This window comes from Sebastes umbrosus, chromosome 3 (genome assembly GCF_015220745.1).
Source record: "Sebastes umbrosus isolate fSebUmb1 chromosome 3, fSebUmb1.pri, whole genome shotgun sequence".
Classification (NCBI taxonomy): Eukaryota; Metazoa; Chordata; class Actinopteri; order Perciformes; family Sebastidae; genus Sebastes; species Sebastes umbrosus.
The window spans coordinates 22,167,904-22,185,745 of NC_051271.1; the positions used below are offsets into that span (position 1 = coordinate 22,167,904).

General features: G+C 40.2%; 1 protein-coding gene across 15 annotated transcripts in view; it reads left to right on the forward strand.

Annotated features, from left to right (window-relative positions):
• lrba (LPS responsive beige-like anchor protein) overlaps positions 1 to 17,842 on the forward strand; it is a 239,889-nt gene that overhangs the window by 207,242 nt on the left and 14,805 nt on the right. For 8 of the 15 annotated variants that reach the window (XM_037765352.1, XM_037765349.1, XM_037765351.1 and 5 more), the window contains 5 exons: positions 964 to 1,131; positions 9,362 to 9,451; positions 12,327 to 12,519; positions 14,586 to 14,651; positions 16,258 to 16,413. In XM_037765352.1, coding sequence (XP_037621280.1) covers positions 964 to 1,131; positions 9,362 to 9,451; positions 12,327 to 12,519; positions 14,586 to 14,651; positions 16,258 to 16,413 — 673 coding nt within the window. The remainder of the gene's footprint in view (positions 1 to 963; positions 1,132 to 9,361; positions 9,452 to 12,326; positions 12,520 to 14,585; positions 14,652 to 16,257; positions 16,414 to 17,842) is intronic. The other 7 variants (XM_037765353.1, XM_037765358.1, XM_037765359.1 and 4 more) reach the window with 1 other exon arrangement.

Here is a 17,842-nt window from a genome sequence, read left to right on the forward strand (position 1 = left end):
TGTTTGTTTCCACACGTTGAACCTGAAAACATTTTACTTCTTTGTCTGCTGAGGTTTATTTTGTAGGAACCAATGTTAGGATTCATATTCTTGTATTACCCTCACAATGATTGTATTGTTAAGCTTCTCATCAGTTCAGATTATGGAATTTGTGACGGCATCAAAAATTCAGTCCGTACTCAAGTTGCAGTAAAAACATCATCATACCTCCACCGCACACGGCCTCCTCTTTATGCCCGCGCTTTCCTCCCTGATTGAAAGTTGTAATTAAGAGAGTCAGGAAGAATTAGATGCAGAATGAGCTGTCAGAAAGTCACATTTAAGTGAGGGATGCGTTGGTCTCTGCAGTAAAAATTTAAATGATATAAATTGCCATTTAAGTGTAGCACAGGCTAATGTTTTGTCACAAATTAATGTGACACAAGGCAGCAATGACAATCAAGGGCTGCCTCATTCTAATTTGGTCGTGTTTAGAGGGCTTTTGTGAGGCGACAGCTTTACACAAATTAACACAATTGCCTGTTTTTATGAGGAAACCATAAATGTTTTTTCCCTCCTTTGCCGGCTAATGAGGAGAGAAAACGGCTTGTATCTCAGCGTTATGGCGATGCAGAGACGTCTGCAGAGGAGCAACACGGTGCTCTTATCCGACCACAAGCAGCAGAGAAAAGAACAAAGACGGAGTCTGAAATGGCTCCCTAATGAACTACAAGAGTCCTCTAATGTTTTGATGTTCCCGTATGATCAGATATGGATTTACTCTGCTTTTTGCTCATTATAGAAATCATTGGCAGATTCTGTCACAGGAACAATTAGAAGGATATTCTGCTTTCTCTGAGGAGTACGTCTGTGAGGGGCATTAGTGATAGCTGCTGTTCAGTAATGGGAGGAGGAACATGTAGCATTTGGTTACAGTATAGTGTGTTAATGTTCTGCATCATCTTTCCTCTCCTTCATTTACAGGCCCTGGAGAGCGAGTTTGTGTCCTGCCAGCTCCACCAGTGGATCGATCTGATCTTTGGCTACAAGCAGCAGGGACCTGAAGCCACCAGAGCCCTCAATGTTTTCTATTATCTGACATATGAAGGTGCAGTCAACCTCAGCTCCATCAGCGACCCCATGCTCAGAGAGGTGAGCTGATACACAATACAGTAATGATAATAATAAACTTTATTTATGTAGCACCTTTCCAAAACAATGTTTACAAGCTGCTTCACAGGGTAAAAACCAGTGGGCAACCTCCAGGTCTGAAAAGTGAAGCCAATGTGGAAGTACTTGCATTCTTTCTAATAGCCAGCAGGGGGCGATCCTCTGGTTGCAAAAAGAAGTCAGATTGTATAGAAGTCTGAGAAAATGAGCCTACTTCTCACTTGATTTATTACCTCAGTAAACATTGTAAACATGAGTTTATGGTCTCAGTCGCTAGTTTCAAGTCTTCTTCAATACAGCATGATGTTCATTTAGTAAATTATGGTCCCATTTAGAGTCAAATAGACCATAAAGCAGGGAATGCTTTAGGGTGTGGCTACCTTGTAATTGATAGGTCGTTATCACGGCGTTGTCCAGTCTTGGAGTTGTCTGTGTTTTTGTCTTACAACTTTAACCCTTTCACAGTGTGTTTTCAGGTCATAAGAATGAATTTTAACATTTTGGTCGCCTGAAAATATCTTATTCAGCGTTCAGTTGGGCTTAGCTCCACCCTCTAGTGTCACTTCTGGTTACACATAACCAAGGCGATGGCCAAGATGCCGAACTCGAGGTTTCAAAACAGCAGTCCACAAACCAATGGGTGATAACACGGTGACTACGTCCACTTCTTATATACAGTCTATGGTAAAAACAACAGAATCATGAAAGTGTTAATCATAAAAACAATAAGACCAATATCACTATCCATAAAACAATAATTCAAATCAAGCAGTACGACATAAAACATAGTAAAAATATAATTAAAACAAAACGGTGAGGGAAGGTAAGATAGAAGGATCACAAGAAGGCTAGACTATAAAAGTGTGTTTTAAGTAGAGTCTTAAATTAAGAGATAGACATGTACAGTACATGCATATATGCACATATGCACATTTTAATACACATTACTGTATCTACTACTCTGCTGATTTAACTCACTTGGTAGATCATGCTGAGTAAGGGCAAAAACGGTATATTACAGTAAGTACACTTGAGCGTTAGCACTCTCAAATGGATGCTTAATCTGACTATATTATAAAAGCATCTGTCCATTCAGTGCATCTGTATTTCAGGGATATTTTTGATGCCATTAGCCATGTTAAATTGGTTGCAGATTGGCATGGGAGAGCTAAGCTAACAATCTACTGGCAGATATTGCTGAGCAAAGCCTTTCCCCCCGTGTGATACCTCTGAAAGCACTCCACCAAGTGTTCCACTTTAACGCCTTAAAGCCTCCTCCTTGGCTTTCATTCATTATTCATCTGCCTCACTTTGAACTGCTGCGCACACACACACACACCAGCTACGCCGGCCTGCCGGAAAGCAACCACACAAAACACAGTGCTGAAAAGAAAAACACAGCTAGCTTGCCTACAGCCAAACACCGGCCTGGCAACTTCACCGATCTGCTGCAAAAGGCAGCCAGCCAGCAGCAGACCAATTGACCCTGCTCCCATCAGCCTTTCTGACGTCTAATTTATATCCAAAAGTGGCACAAATCCTATTTTTATTCTCGTCAGGGAATAGTCACAAGGCTTTAAACAGGGTTTCCACATTATTACAACTTCTTTTTTTATTTTTGGCCATCATTTTGATCGGCAAAGAAAGCAGTTCACTTACCAATGTAATTGCTGAGTTTTGGAAACACACACAGTGACAATGTGCTATCTTAACCGCTTTATTTTTAAAAGTGATACTGGGGGTTTGTTTGATTGTCCAACCCATTCTCATTCCCAGAGTGTAAATTACCAACGCTTTGTCACGGCCGTTGGTGTGCGATACAGCCGCACAAGGCACCCTTTAGTGACCGTATGAAACGCACCGGGGTTTCCATTAACTACAATGTAAACCCATCTGCAGTAACAGTAAATGCTCAGAGAAAGTGTGCCGGGAGTGTGGTAATGTAGTTTAAAGAGTAAGGACACAGACCACGGTTGCGTGTCCCGTGCGTTAAGTTTCACTTTCACGTTACAATCAGCTGTTCGTTTGTGTCCTGTGTTCACAACGTCAAGTCACATTTTCACTTTACAAACGTAGTAATTTAAAACCCAACCATGTTGTTCTTTCTTAAAGCTAAGCCAGTGTTTTGGTTTAATTCACGACATGTGTTTACTGCGACTGAAAAGTGACACCGAGAGGTCTGACAAAGCCTCAGTATGAGATGAGAGCTGGATTGTCTAACTGCTTGTGTTTCTTGCCCCTACCAATAGGAATGATGGACAAAACAATAAAACCAAGTTGTAATAAACCAGATTTATCCTTTTAAGCAAAGGTCCCCATAGCACTGAGGTCTAAATGGAGATGAGTTCAGAGTACATCAAGCGGCTGAACAGCCTTTTGCCTCCACTGTTCTGCTGCCCTTCATGCTCAGTGACTGCAGCATCGCGGACAACAGCGGTAGATCATTGATTTATCACCTCATTCACCCTAATTCCCATCCAGATGTGCTTTGGCCTTTAGCTACACACACACACACATGCAGATTCATTACCAGGGTGCACCGGCCATTTCCACACTCAGCCATTCTTCCGGTTAACACACAACAACAAAATTGGATCACCGGTAGACCACTATTTCTGTCCAGTGTCAATGGGATGGATAAATCTACGCACATACATACAGTACGCCATCAGAGGCAGGTGAATGTGATTTGAGTGGTAATAAAATAGCACCTCCTGCGTATGACATTAGGAATGCAGATGTTTTTGTATGCATACCTCTAAATATATGGTCTTTAGTTTTGCTTAGCATTTTATTATCAATATAAATAATTCAAAAATATTTTTTTGACAATTAATCAACTAGTTGTCAACTATTAGATTAATTGCCAACTATTTTAATAATGGATTAATTGGTTTGAGTATTTTTTAAAGGAAAAAAAAGTGAAATTTCTCTGATTCCAGCTTCTTAAATGTGAATATTTTCTGGTTTCTTTACTCCTTTATGACAGTAAACTAAATGTCTTTGAGTTGTGGACAAAACAAGACATTTGAGGACGTCATCTTGGGCTTTGGGAAATGCTGATCAACATTTTTCAACATTTTCTGACATTTTATAGACCAAACAACTAATCAATTAATCAAGAAAATAATTGACAGATTAATCAACAATGAAAATATCTTTAGTTGCAGCCCTATAGAAAATAAAGTAGACCGGCGCAAATAAGATTAGTGCTCTCCATTACTAGTGTTTAAAGTGTTTTTATTGTATGTACTGGGTTAGATTTTATGGGAAATCTGCTGCATTGTTTTACAGCACAAATCAAAGAAAATGCTATTATTTTTCCTTTTGAATTAAGCTGTAAGTAATTATTATTCTGTGGCAGGAGGGATCAGCCTTTTTGGAAAACATAGGGTGTTGTTTGTTTACATTAATTGCCCTAACATATCACAGTTTGTTTGATTAAATTAATATTATATATATTAACATATTTAATAATTTCAGCATAAGTATGTGTAAAATATGAATAAAGCAGTAAAGTTTGTTCCACTCCCTAGAGATGAAAAAAAGAGGCAGTTTGTTGTTTTCTCCTGCCACTCCCCCTCTGTTGCCGCGAGTCCAATCTGCCGACTTTCACCTTCCGAAAACACCCTCCGTCTGAGCGCTTTAATTAGTTAAATAAACCAAAGCAGTGTTATCCCTGTGAGCTAAGCCAAGGCTCTCCTTCAACTGTGTTTGTATGGAAGGAAGCATGCCCTGCCTGTGCAGAAGGTGGAAACAGAGCTCCAGGTCTGGGCCTTGTCAAGGCCGGGCGCTGGTGGTGGCTAAGGGCTACAGGAGCTTTGAGACTGAGGGCTTTGGGTCTGAAAATGTCCCCAGAGTGTGCCATGACTGAGTGACAACTGTTTCAGCGTGAGCTGTGGTCTGGGCCGGGCTGGGCTGCACTGGGACAGGTTCCGGGGCTGTTCATTGTCGGGGGGATGGGTCACAGACGCTTGTGTGTTTGGGTCGGAGAAGGTAGATTGGGGCAGAGAGTTCTGTATTCCCGCAACACAGTTTGGCAGCCGCTAATTCCCACCCGCCTCGACCCAACCTCACACACACACTTTGTATAGATCATACCTTGATATGTTTGTACATACGCATGTGTATGTACACACGCATCCATTGGCATGTGTATACCTTTGTATATTTATGTGTGCTCATCAGCATAAATGCACACGGTTGTGTGTACATTTCAGTTCTGGGAGAGAGTTTGGAATATCTCAGCACAGATTAGGGAATGTTGTGGAGACCACTGCTGTGTTTTTCAAAACCATGATTACTTCCTGTCCTGCCTCCGCCGCAAGTCAAAACTTACCCCCTCCTCTTTCTCTCTAAGTGAACTGCTGTGTGTCTGCAGATGCATTCATGTGTACGTAAGTGCACCCGTGTGCATGGCATGCATGCACATCTGTGTTGCCTCTCAGTGTATAAAGAGAAACACACCCTGTGTTGCCTTCTCATCGTTGTACAGGGCTTCCCCTCTTTCACATGTGATTACGGAAAATCCCACAGCCTCTCACACCAGCGACAAAACACAGAGCCCCGTCTGAATTGTACAGCGTTTGCGTAATTCGGCAGAAGACGGGAAATATACCCACGCGAGTGAACCTGCTTTGACACCAAACACAAGGCCCACTGGTTTATTTTCTTTGGAGAATATGCCCTTCACTGTATTTAATATAATTTATTTCACATTATTTAGGAGAATGAGCATTTAAAGCCAAAGATGCAGAGTCTCCCGCCACGCTGCTTGTCAACAACACAAGGCCATTGTAGTTATTCTTTATATTCTATTCATAGAGTAATTGCATAAAAGCAGCGTGTTTTACATGGAGATCCATCTTGTCAAGTGGCTGAGTAAATCAAAGGGCAGGTTGGGACATCTGAGCCGAGGGCGTCTCAGCCATTTAAATGTATAGAATATAGAAAACCTTCATCAGACACGGGCCAGCGCCCCCAAAAGAGATTGGCCTTGTGGATGGCCCCTCATATAATCACCTGAGCATCGCATTGGCATATAGGGAGAGGACATGCTGACCTAGACTCGGCCACTTTCCAACGTTCCACAGCCTCATAAATGTCAGAGCTGAAGTTAATGAAGATGGGTTGAGTGGCTTTACGGAGTTTCGTCCTCACATTAGCTTAAGCAAAATGCTCCGCTCTATAGGCAGAGGAGAGGGGAGGCACTTTGACCTTGAATGATGCACTGATGTCCTTTCACTAACAGACTAACTGTGGATGAGATGGAAAATGTTCAGATTCTCTGTCATGATCAGTAATGAGGTCATGTGCAAAAGTGATATCATTGAATGAACAGAATGGCCTTTTATTTAAAAACGTTTTAATTTTTGTAACACACCAGTCTTAATATAACCACAATACTGGATCATGGAATCATCTCTGTCTGAACTAGTATGCTTGCACACATGCATGTATTTAGTAAATGCAGTCTTGGCTTGAACCCAAAACCACAGACACTACTGCTAACAAGGAGACAGATTTAAGATCTTCTAAAAGTTTCTGATCTGTTGTAAACCACACAGCTGACTTAACCAGTGCTCCTCTTGTGTTTTTACAACATATCACACTGTGAAACATGGACGATGAATTCACTTTATTATTTTTTTACCCATACATTATCGACATGAATAGATAGCTAGATGTTTTATCTAGCCTCTCATAGAGAGTACTTATATCATGAAATACTATCAAATTTCAGGCTGGTCTCCTACACCGTTCGTAGCTATACCTATGAAAAAGTAATGCACTGTAATTTTTGTATATCCCACAAAATCAATTCACATGTGGAGGAGGTCAGGGTGGACGGGTGGGTCAAAAAACACCAGACTTCCACCCAGGAGACTGGTTTTCGTACCCCGTGTGAAACCAGAAGTCAATGTTGATTTATTTGTCATGTAACTTCCATACTAAGTTACGCCACTTCCTGTGTTATTTTAACCCAAACCACGATCTGTACATAAACCTAACAAGTAGTTTTGTTGCCTAAACCTAACCAGGTAGATCTTTTCCTAAATGTAACTAGGTGGTTTTATTTTGAAAAGACTGGAGCAGAAATTGACACGTGCATCACATGTTGCTGGACATTCGTAGGAAAATGCACAAAAAATTAGGAATAACTTTTTGTTAGAAATCATGCAAACAGTTGTATGATGATAAATTTATACTATTTTATACAGTGGATGATTTGAGCGAGTTATTCTCCTGAAAAAGACAAAAAGATTATAAAAGCAAAAGAGGGGAAAGCAAAAGGAAAGTGCAAAACTACCAGAGTGAAGAAAGTTTACATAAGTATAAGTATTGACTGTAAAGTATTGGTGTCTGTACTGCATATAGAATTACTTTTTGGTTCGTGATTCTTAGCAGTAATAGACAGTTGAGGTCGCTCCCTCTCGCCGCCTCTCTCTGGTCTCTGGTTAGTTTCAGACAATGGCTTTGAGAAGACTAACTTCCCAAACTTTTTCTCATGGAAATACCATATGCAGGCCTCAACCATGAGCTCATTCTCACAGGCCTCGCCAAGTCAGGCTCAAACGTCTCAGCCTACGCACACACACACACACACACACACACACACACGAACACACGCACATACACAAGCTGTCACTCCCACACAGCCAGTCAGAGTGCACACCAACATACTGACGGGTCTGTCATAATTTTGTGTTGGCCGTTTTCTCTCTGCCTGTCCCTTTTTATAAACCATCTATCGGACTGTATGGTAATGTTGTTATACAAATTCCCACGGACACTTATCTTGAATTCTTTTGTTTTCTGTGTTTTATATGTTTCAGATGTTTGGGTTTTTTTCATTTTGTTTTGCTCATGCATCAATTTTATTGTGTGAATTTTTAATAATATAGTTTTTTTTTTCATTTTCATTTTATGAGTTTTATTTATGTCATAGTAATCCCATTTGGTTTTGGACTGTTGGTCAGACTTAACAAGGATTTTGGTCTGTGAAAATGTGATGGTTATTTTTCACAGTTTTATAAACATATAAACCAATTGAAAAACTAATTAACAGATTAAGTGATAATGAAATTATTAGTTAGTATAGTATGATAGAGTATTGGTATAAGTTGGTGTCGGCCTGTGCGTCTATACTCTGCTGTTCCATCCCGTGCTAGTTGGCCTGACAGTGAGCTGTGTGATGATGTCCAGAAGCTGCTCGGCCGGCGTCGGCTCTGACATTTATGGTCCTATACCTCTTCATTAACACCACCTAACCAGCCTACAAGCCCGCCTGTCCCGGCCCTCCTCTGATTCTGTGTGTGGTTGTGGACGATAAATTGGTCTGTGACTGTGTGTGTAAATGTGTCTGTCAGACAGTGAGAAAGTCTGTTTATATGTGTGACATGTGTGCATGAACATAAGTGGAAGCATTTTCCCCATTATGCTGCATTTTCTATGCAGCACTTTGATTTATTTTTGTTGAGACACAGTTAACTCAGATTGTTGATTACTAAACATATATGATATGATATGGGGTAGGGTGATGTGACTATATATGAAGTGTGAGACAGTAGAAATTGTGCAACCCGATTTTTATTTGAGGTATCTATCCCTTTATTCTCTGTCGTTTTTACGTCAATGTGATGTAGCTGGTTTTTCAGGCATTTACTTTTCCTTATTAGCCAAAAACACACATCACCATGTGGTTATTTGATCTATTACTGTAAATGGATTCTCAAATTTACTATGTCCCAATAGCTATCAATTTTGAAATATAGAATTATAAATAATACTAGGGCTGCCCCCGTCATTTTGGTCTTAGTCAACTAAGATTTATTTAGTCGATTAGTCTTTTTTCATGCTGAATGACTTATTTCTAAGAAAGTTATGAGCACATAAAGTGGTGCTTTTGTGTGATTCTTTGTGGAGAAACTCAGTTTTACAGATCTGTCGATTAAATTAACTAATCGAGTAGTTGAGAAAACCAAATGAGCGTTAGTCGACTAACAATTTATTTGGTCGAGGACAGTCCTAATAAAAACAGATTTATAATAATTTGTTTTCATAATATGATATGTGATATGATCTTTTTACACCTCTTTAAGAAGGCCTTATTGTTGCATTATATAACTTGTATTTGCCTTTTAAATTCTGATGCACAACAATGCAATAATAACTCCCTTTTCTGTTTTCTTCTTCTGTCTCTCCCCCCCAGGCTGTGGAGTCTCAAATTAGGAGTTTTGGACAGACCCCCTGCCAGTTGCTCATCGAGCCACACCCACCCCGAAGCTCAGCCATGCAAGTGGTGAGTGATGCACATACAGTACATGCAAACAGACACACACAAGCCACTATACCTGTAATCCTTCAGTCTAAAAAATACTATGATATAATGTATGGGTCAGTAGCCAACTGAGCTTACAGTATCAACCATTGTGCTGCCCGTTTAATGCCGTCTCTGACTTGTGGTGTGCCCTGATGTTCTGTAAGCGCCCTGCTTTGCTTCATATAACTCTTCTTTTTAGTTCCTCACTCGCTCTTTTCATCCTCCATTTTCCTCCTTTCTCTTTATCCATGTGCAACTGTGGGAAAATAAAGTCCTGGGTTTGAAAGCATCTCCTCTCTCATCATTAGAGAGGTGTGTGTGAAAGGGAAAGATCACAAGCATTTGTGTGCATGTGTGTTTAGTAAGAGGTATGCGGGGGGAAAAGGTACAGCTCTGCGCTGGAAACCTGGGTCTGAGCCAGGTTTTCTACCTGAGCTGGAAGCACAGGAGATCAGCGACGGAGAGCAATGAACAGCAGCAGTGAAGTGACGGCTTTTTAAGGGCCAGGGAGTGCAGTCAGTGTGCCTGCCTGTGATGGCCCACGGCCCCATGAGTCCCTATTAGTGTGGTGTCCCTGTGGCGCTGACAGCTGGCTGTAGACCACCACCCAGCGCACACATGCACTCACAGACACAAACTCAGGCTCTGGCTTTGAACACGCCTCACTCTTGCCCAAATTCCTGTGAAATGTTTTTATTTTTACTCCACCACATGTAGTTTTTCAAACATAATATATCAGACGCCATTATTCAAACACATTTCTAACCCTCCCCGTTCCTCCCTATATTCCTTCAGAACGGCCTGCTCTCTTTGCTTTTACTTGTTCTCGCTCTCTACTTTCTCTCCATCCTCTCTCATGTGAGTGTGTTGTCAGAGTGTCGGCATGTGCCCGTGCTGGTGGTAATGATACTGTCAGTGCGTCTGGTTAGCTGTCAGACGCGCCGGATTTACTCAGGTCTGTTCCCGATGTTAACACTGATGTTCCTCTTCTTTGCACGCAAGGAGGAAAATGGCTCCGTGTTAGAGCTGCTTAGTACAAACACTTTGTAAATGGTTCTATATGAGGTCCCGTCCAACCAGTCTGAGAGGTCAATGAAAGGACTTTTTGTTATGACTGCATTGTAGTTGGTTTCTCCTACTCTGTATATGTGTAAGTAACACGTTTAATCTAATGCAACTTGAATTCATCTGTATTTTATACTTGATGTGAACATCAGTAAAACTTATTATTTTAGATTTAGATTTATTCTAGATATTTTAGATTTTTATATTAGTCAGTTGATATAAAATTGATCAACAAAAAGTTTGATAATTGATTTATAAGAATCTGCTCCTATTTTTCTGTTTTATATTTTTTTTAATTAAATATTTCTAGTGGGCTGTGGGTTAGACAAAACAGTCAATTTTGAAGACATCACCTGGGGCGCAATGTTATACAATATACAATAAATGAATTGTAAAGATAATCATGAGATGAATTGATAATATATAGTGTATAATGGTTAGTTGCAGTTCTACTCAGAAGAATAACATGGATTTCAAGAAATGTAAAATATTTCTCATGCTGTGTATATATACATATACAGATATGTAGATATATAGATATATATGGATATAGATATGTAGATATATAGATATAGATACATATACAATGAATATATATGTGAAGCAAGTTTTAGTTCCAAACTGTTTACTGCACTGAGTGACACAGATAACAAATAACAATTTGTGTCTGGTATGGTTTATCCACAAAGTTAAATTACCTTGTAAAAATGATTAAAATCACATGTACTCCTTCTTCCTCATCGAAAAAAAATGTCATCTATAAATATGCAAATGTTTTTGATTTCAAAAGTTTTAACTGCTGGACACAATATGTCCCACACTAGTTGTGATGTCACAAAGTCGTGCTTATAGGGGACATATCATAAAAAACTCACTTTTTCAGTGCTTATGCACATACATTTACCAACCCATAAACTGTGAAATAAAACAACTCAGTCAGTTTTTTTGTGGACTGCTCAGATCAGAAAACATGTGATTTAAAAAGCCATTCAGATTGGGCTCCCTTTCCTATGTCACATGCAGGCTCATTAGAATATATCGCCCACAGCTTGAGAACTGCCTTTGCAAAGGTGCACCATATTTTCTCGCAAGCCAATCAGAGCAGACTGGGCTTTTTCAGGTGGGGGGCTTAAAGAGACAGGCGCTAAAATGGAGTATTTCAGACACAGGGTGAATACAGGTATATTCAGACAGACAGTATGAGAAAAATAATGTTTTTTTTAACATTAAAGTATGTAAACATGTTCTAGAAGAAACCTAAAATACAAGTATGATCATGAAAATGAGCATGATATGTCCCCTTTGAACTCAGATTTAAGGTGAGCATAGAGAAACTTTCCTCTTTAGCAAATAAATGTGAAAACAGGCTTCTAGTGTAAAGCTCTGCACACACATCATTCTGTGATCACACATTTCTGAGTGAAAGGGGATTTTAACCGAATGCCTCGTCTTTTGTAACACTTTTCATTTATTAATATTTCAGTTGAAAAACCTCTTGGAGATTCTTTCCATTCCTAATTTCCCTGCATCACTGTTTCAAAAGTGATCTCTAACTCTTTTTCTAACCTGTACTACTGAATTGCTGCTTGCTGCTATCCTGCTCGAGCTTCCTAACTTTCTCTCTGTCCTTCTTTTTTCCTCCCTCTCCCTCTTGTTTTTTCCTCGCTAACACCGACTGCGACCGCTTCTCTCGTCTTTCTGTTTCGCTCTTTGTCTGCCGCTCCGTATCTCGGCTCTTTTCTCCTTCACTTCCCTGCATCCCGTTGTCCGTCCTGGTGGGCCTGAACAGTATCTTCTCCTGCAGACTCCGATGATGTTTACGGAGCAGATGCAGCAGGATGTTATCATGGTGCTGAAGTTCCCGTCCAACTCTCCTGTGTCCCACGTAGCGGCCAACACCCAGCCAGGTCTGACGTCGCCTGCCATCATCACCGTCACCGCCAACCGCATCTTTTCTGTCAACAAGTGGCACGGCTTGACAGGTGAGAGATTTGTGTCCATGCAATCCTATATTTACATGAACTCATTCCAAAAGCTTTTACTCCACTGTGATTCTGCATCAAATTAACCTCAAGGGTATCTTAGGCAGGAAAATACAAAGAATAATTTTCCTCGGTTCATCTCTCTCCTCCATACTCTGGTGTCTAATTTACCCGAGTCAAGAATTGACCCGTCTCTTCTCAATGGGATGGACGTTGATTTGGGAGACAGTTGACTGTGTCTCCTGGATAGCCGTATCAAATGTGACACATGCAGCAGCCAGCGTTAGGTCTCACGTCCACCTCCATACATCAGCCTCTCACTTCACAAAACCTTATTTACTCAACGTCCATCCAGCCCCTGGAAGAAACATTAAATTTGATAACTGTGAATTTATGAGGATGAAGACTGATCGGTTTTCAGTAGAATTCAACCTCATCCATGCGCACCACAGGCCAGACTGATTAACCTAATTGGTTTAGTGAGCTGGTGTAATAAACAAGATGTGTGCTGTTCACAGGTAGTTCATTAATTGTGTGGATTTATTGGAGTCTTCGTGTGGCTGTTAGAGCAGATAAAAGATAAAAATGTAAAGATGTGCACATTGTAAATTATTCTCAACAGGATGCATGCCAGCAATAAACATAAAGAATTTGTTCATGAGCATGCTTGAAACAACACAGTGTTGCAGTCAATTTGTTTTTTGACTTTAGAGAACCAACAGTTTTGGTAAGATGAATATAAATTAAATATTATTGGACTGATGATCTGACAAAATGAGCAACGAGGGGCATTTTTTGCTATTTTCTGACATTTTATAGACTAAAAAGTGAATCAGTTGGTCACAAAAATAATCGTCAGATATCATATAAGAATATTTTTTTCCTAGTCAGAGGAGTCACATCGATTACACGATTTTTATCTTTTCTTTATATCATTGTAAATTCAATATCTTTGGGTTCTGGACTGTTTGTCAGATGAAACAGGCAATTTGAAGACGTCAACTTAGATTCCTGAAAATTGTGATTGTGGCTATTTTGTTTTTCTTTTTTATTACTGTTTTCAGACATTTTATAGTCTGAACAATTATTTGCTTAATCAAAAAAAATGAAGCTGTTGATCAATAATGAACATAATCATGAGTCATTCCTACATCAAACTGTGTGAGCAGCATTCATGCCAAAAGGCTGAAAGAAAGCTATTTCACAATTCGCTACACTTGAATACACAGAAGTCTGTTCGTATCATATTTTGAATAACTTTACTAAAATATTGCAGCTGCTTACAGCTAAAGTGACTTGGTTGAGCACAATCTCAGAACCCATCAGCTATCAGTCTGACAACGATTTAGCTTCTGGGGGCAACGGACAATATTTCAGGGGTTCCGGTGTAGCCAGCGGATATCTGGATAACGGATATCTGGATAACGGATATCCGGACCAAGACTTCCTCTTCCGCGTGTCGATCATTGTTTACAGTCCGATTAGCAACTTGAGATGCGAGAATAAAGTTGGAGTTGAGAGACGGCATCTATAGCTAATCTCTATAAACCGATATGTGCAAATAAATGCAGATAAAGAAAAAAGAAAAAAACAAATAAAAAGCTAAATGATCGTCAGACGGCAGCTGGTGGTTTCCCAGATTGCATTTCAGCCAATACATTCCGCCTCTTTTGCTCTCCACACGGACTGTTTACCTGCATTCAACCAAAGCCTGCTCAAACATAACTATTCAATACTACTCTGACTACAAATAGAAACCAATTCTAAAATCTTGTCCCGTTGTCTACAGATTCTGATGCAGATATCTGTTAATAGAGATTAGGTTGAGCAAAGAAATGCATTTTGTAGCTTGTAGTTCGCATAAAGAGTCCTCTTCTCCGTGGCCTTGGTAGCTCTTTGACATAATTGATGTCTAATTTGCGGGAGAACTCTTGGGCCGGCAGGTGACACCGTGACTTTATGGTTATAATTTTCAGTGTGGTTATAATGAACTGAAAGCCGGCAGCATCTACTTCACAAGGCCACATGATTACAATATTAATCCAATCTGTCTTCTTCTCTGTCAGGTCATCAGAGCTCAACGGTGCAGGACCAGCAGTACCAACTTCCTGTGGAAATTGACCCTCTGATAGGTATGCTGTCATTTATGACTGTAACAGAGTCCACACACACGCGTATTCTTTAGTGTGAGCTTATATATGCATGAAATTATTTTTTGTGTGGATTTGTGTATGAATCCTGCTGGCATCTTGGTGACTCATGGCAGTCTGCGGCGTCGCGTCCCTGGACAGTAGATTAGAGTTGTTTCTCAGCCTCTGCCCCAGTTCACTCCTCATGATATAGGCCCTGCTCTCACACTAAACCATTTGCATGCAAATTGGAATGCAATGAGCTGTGGCCTAGGCCGGCATTTCATCATCAACTCCCCCTCTTCCTCCCTCCCCTCCCTCCCTTTCTGCATCCTCTTTGGTTTAATTTGAGCGGAGGGAAAGGACGCGTGTCAATGGAAATGAATATGAATGTGGTAATAATGTGTGATTGAGAATGCACGGCGGACGGCTGTCAGGACAATATGGGCGCCTCTCATCCTTCACGACTTGTTGATGAGCAGGAGAGGAGTGCCGAGCCGCGGTGATGTATGGGATGCACTGGTGGAGCAGGGAGAGACGAGCCACTTCTATCTGCTCCCGCCGCCTTCACCGCCGTCGCTTCGCTGCAGCTTCTCGCAATCTCACGCACATCTGGGGGCTGTACTTTCTCTGTGAACGTTGTGGTCACTCTTAGTCTCACCAAACCATTTTTCTCCAAACACTTGACTACTGAAAAATAACCAGGGTTTAATCTCACATATTCATCTTTATCTGCACATACAGTATGTCTCTCCTTCGCCTCCCCTCTGTACAGACACAATAGAAGAACTATTTGTCTGTGTATCAGTATTTATTTTGTATTACATGTTTTTATGAGAGCTCTATAGTGGGAGTGTTATCTGTCTTTGAAAGCACACATTTCAGGCTAATTTGATCCTATAAATCTTTAATATTTTTGTTGGCATTGTTGTTTTCTCCCACATTTTGTCGTCATTTCTAACACTAAAGCATAAATAATGCGTGCGTGTGTGTGTTTCGGGGGAGGTAGAGGGGATTTCTGTGCTTGTCAGTAATATATTTACACTGTTTGCATTCCAAGAGGCGTCTGAGCTAAACACAGTAAATTGAGGATGAGTGTTGAGCCGACTGCGGCTTTGGGAAAATGTTAAAAATGGGTTGAAATATGGGTTGTAGCGGGTATGCTGGACTTTCTCAGTTTCAGTGCTCGACGATCTTCTCCAACACCTGTTCTCCACCAAATAAAAAATACTTCACAGTGGACATATCTCTCTAGAAAAGAAAAAAGATACCACTTACAGAAGAGAGAGTGTTAATAAATTAGCTTTCTAACCAACCATTGACTAAATTACACAACCAAAGATGAATTTGCAGTGTGTGCCATTCTCGCTCTTTCATTACTCTTCGACTCTCACGGAAAATGTGAAATCCAGAATGTTTTATGTATTCTCTCACAAATCTTCTTTTGCACTGTGCGCTGAAACTTAAGTGGCGGTACATTGGAGTGTGTGCTCTATGAAAATAGTTGATGTATATAAACAGGACCATAGATTTAATATTTCTGTGCACATCTGTACATTTCCAACGTATAACTTTTTTATTTGCTCATTATATTTTTATTCCTCTCCAGCCAGTAACGTGGGCAGCCATCGCCGTCAGATCTCAGACCTGCTGGATCAAAGCATTCAGATCAGCTCGCAGTGTTTCATCATCACAGCCGACAACCGCTTCATCCTTCTGTGCGGCTTTTGGGACAAGAGCTTCCGGGTTTACTCAACTGACACGGGTACAGTACTGTATAATCATGGTGCACTTCTCCCCCTCAGCCCTCACGTCATCAGGATCGCAAAACGCTGCTCCGTTTCTTTGGGAACACTGTATTTATAATGTACCACATCGTATCCTAACAATTTAGTCCCATGCATGCATTAGCCTAGAGCGAGATTTACATGCTGTAGATTTGTTACTTCATATTTAGCTTTGTCAAAATAGGGAAACCATTTTGTTAACCGTATATCACCGTATAATTTGGGTAAACCATATTTGGAGTCTTAACATGCACATTTTCTCTGCCACTAAACTCTTGGCATGAGATCTTTGCTTCAGTGTTTTTATGTCTCACTCTCAGTAGACAAAATCCTAAATGCAATCCTTGAATACTTGTAGTTTAAATACAGATTTGACTTTTTCTGCTCGTAAAGTGCAAATGTGCTTCACTTTTTTTGGTTGGAACAGAATATATTTACCCAGAAAAATTCGCTGCTTGGCAGATAATGGCATGAACCGCATCAGGGAGTATTTTTGTAAATGATTGCACTAATATCACAATCTAATGGGCACATTGCTGTGAAATTAACTGAGCACATTCCTACTACCCAGAGGATGAACTCTTTCTGAGCTTTCCTCTTTTTTACCCTCAAGCTAAAATGTCAACTCTGAACATGAGACGTCTCCTAAGCAAATGCTGCCATAAAATTTGATGAACACATTCATAAACCTCTTAATGTTATTAAACCCCATGGCCTCTCCTCTAGCACCATCCTCAGGACAAACTTATCAGGTTTAGCTCAACTACTAGTAAGACTCTAAGAAAAATGAAAAAAAAATGTCCAACACTGTTATTAGTATTGTGGAGTGCAATGAACATTGCAGCCTCTGGCAGCTGCTAGTAGACTTTAGATTCTCAATACTGTAAACAATACAGTATCAGCCGTTTGTTATGCCCCAGATGGTGTGCTCTGCTTTACTCTACTGTGCTGCTATATTACAGCTGTACAAGTGGAATTTGTATACATTTACTCAATTACTTGCTGCAGTAGGACTCTCTTTATTTTTCTCCTCTTATTTCTGCCAGTTCAAGGCACGTTTGCTGTCAATAGTTAATTGTAGCCTAATATCGCTAAAGTCAGTTGCAACTGTTGAACTGCATCATTTCTTTAGAATAGAATAGAAAATACATCATTGTCTACTTTTTGCGTACAAAAGGCAGATCTTTGTCTTTGGTTTGTATGTGCAAAATCTGCTATTAAAAATGGTACATTAAAACACAACATGTCACATTTAGATAGGACACATTAAAACACATTTAAATACAAACACAATAGAAGCTACATTAAAAGGAGCACCAGGTACTGGATGGTGAGGACTGAATCAAGGTTAAATGAATAAATATAAAATGCTGTGTTTTGAGGTAGCAAGCTGGCTTCAAAAAGCAG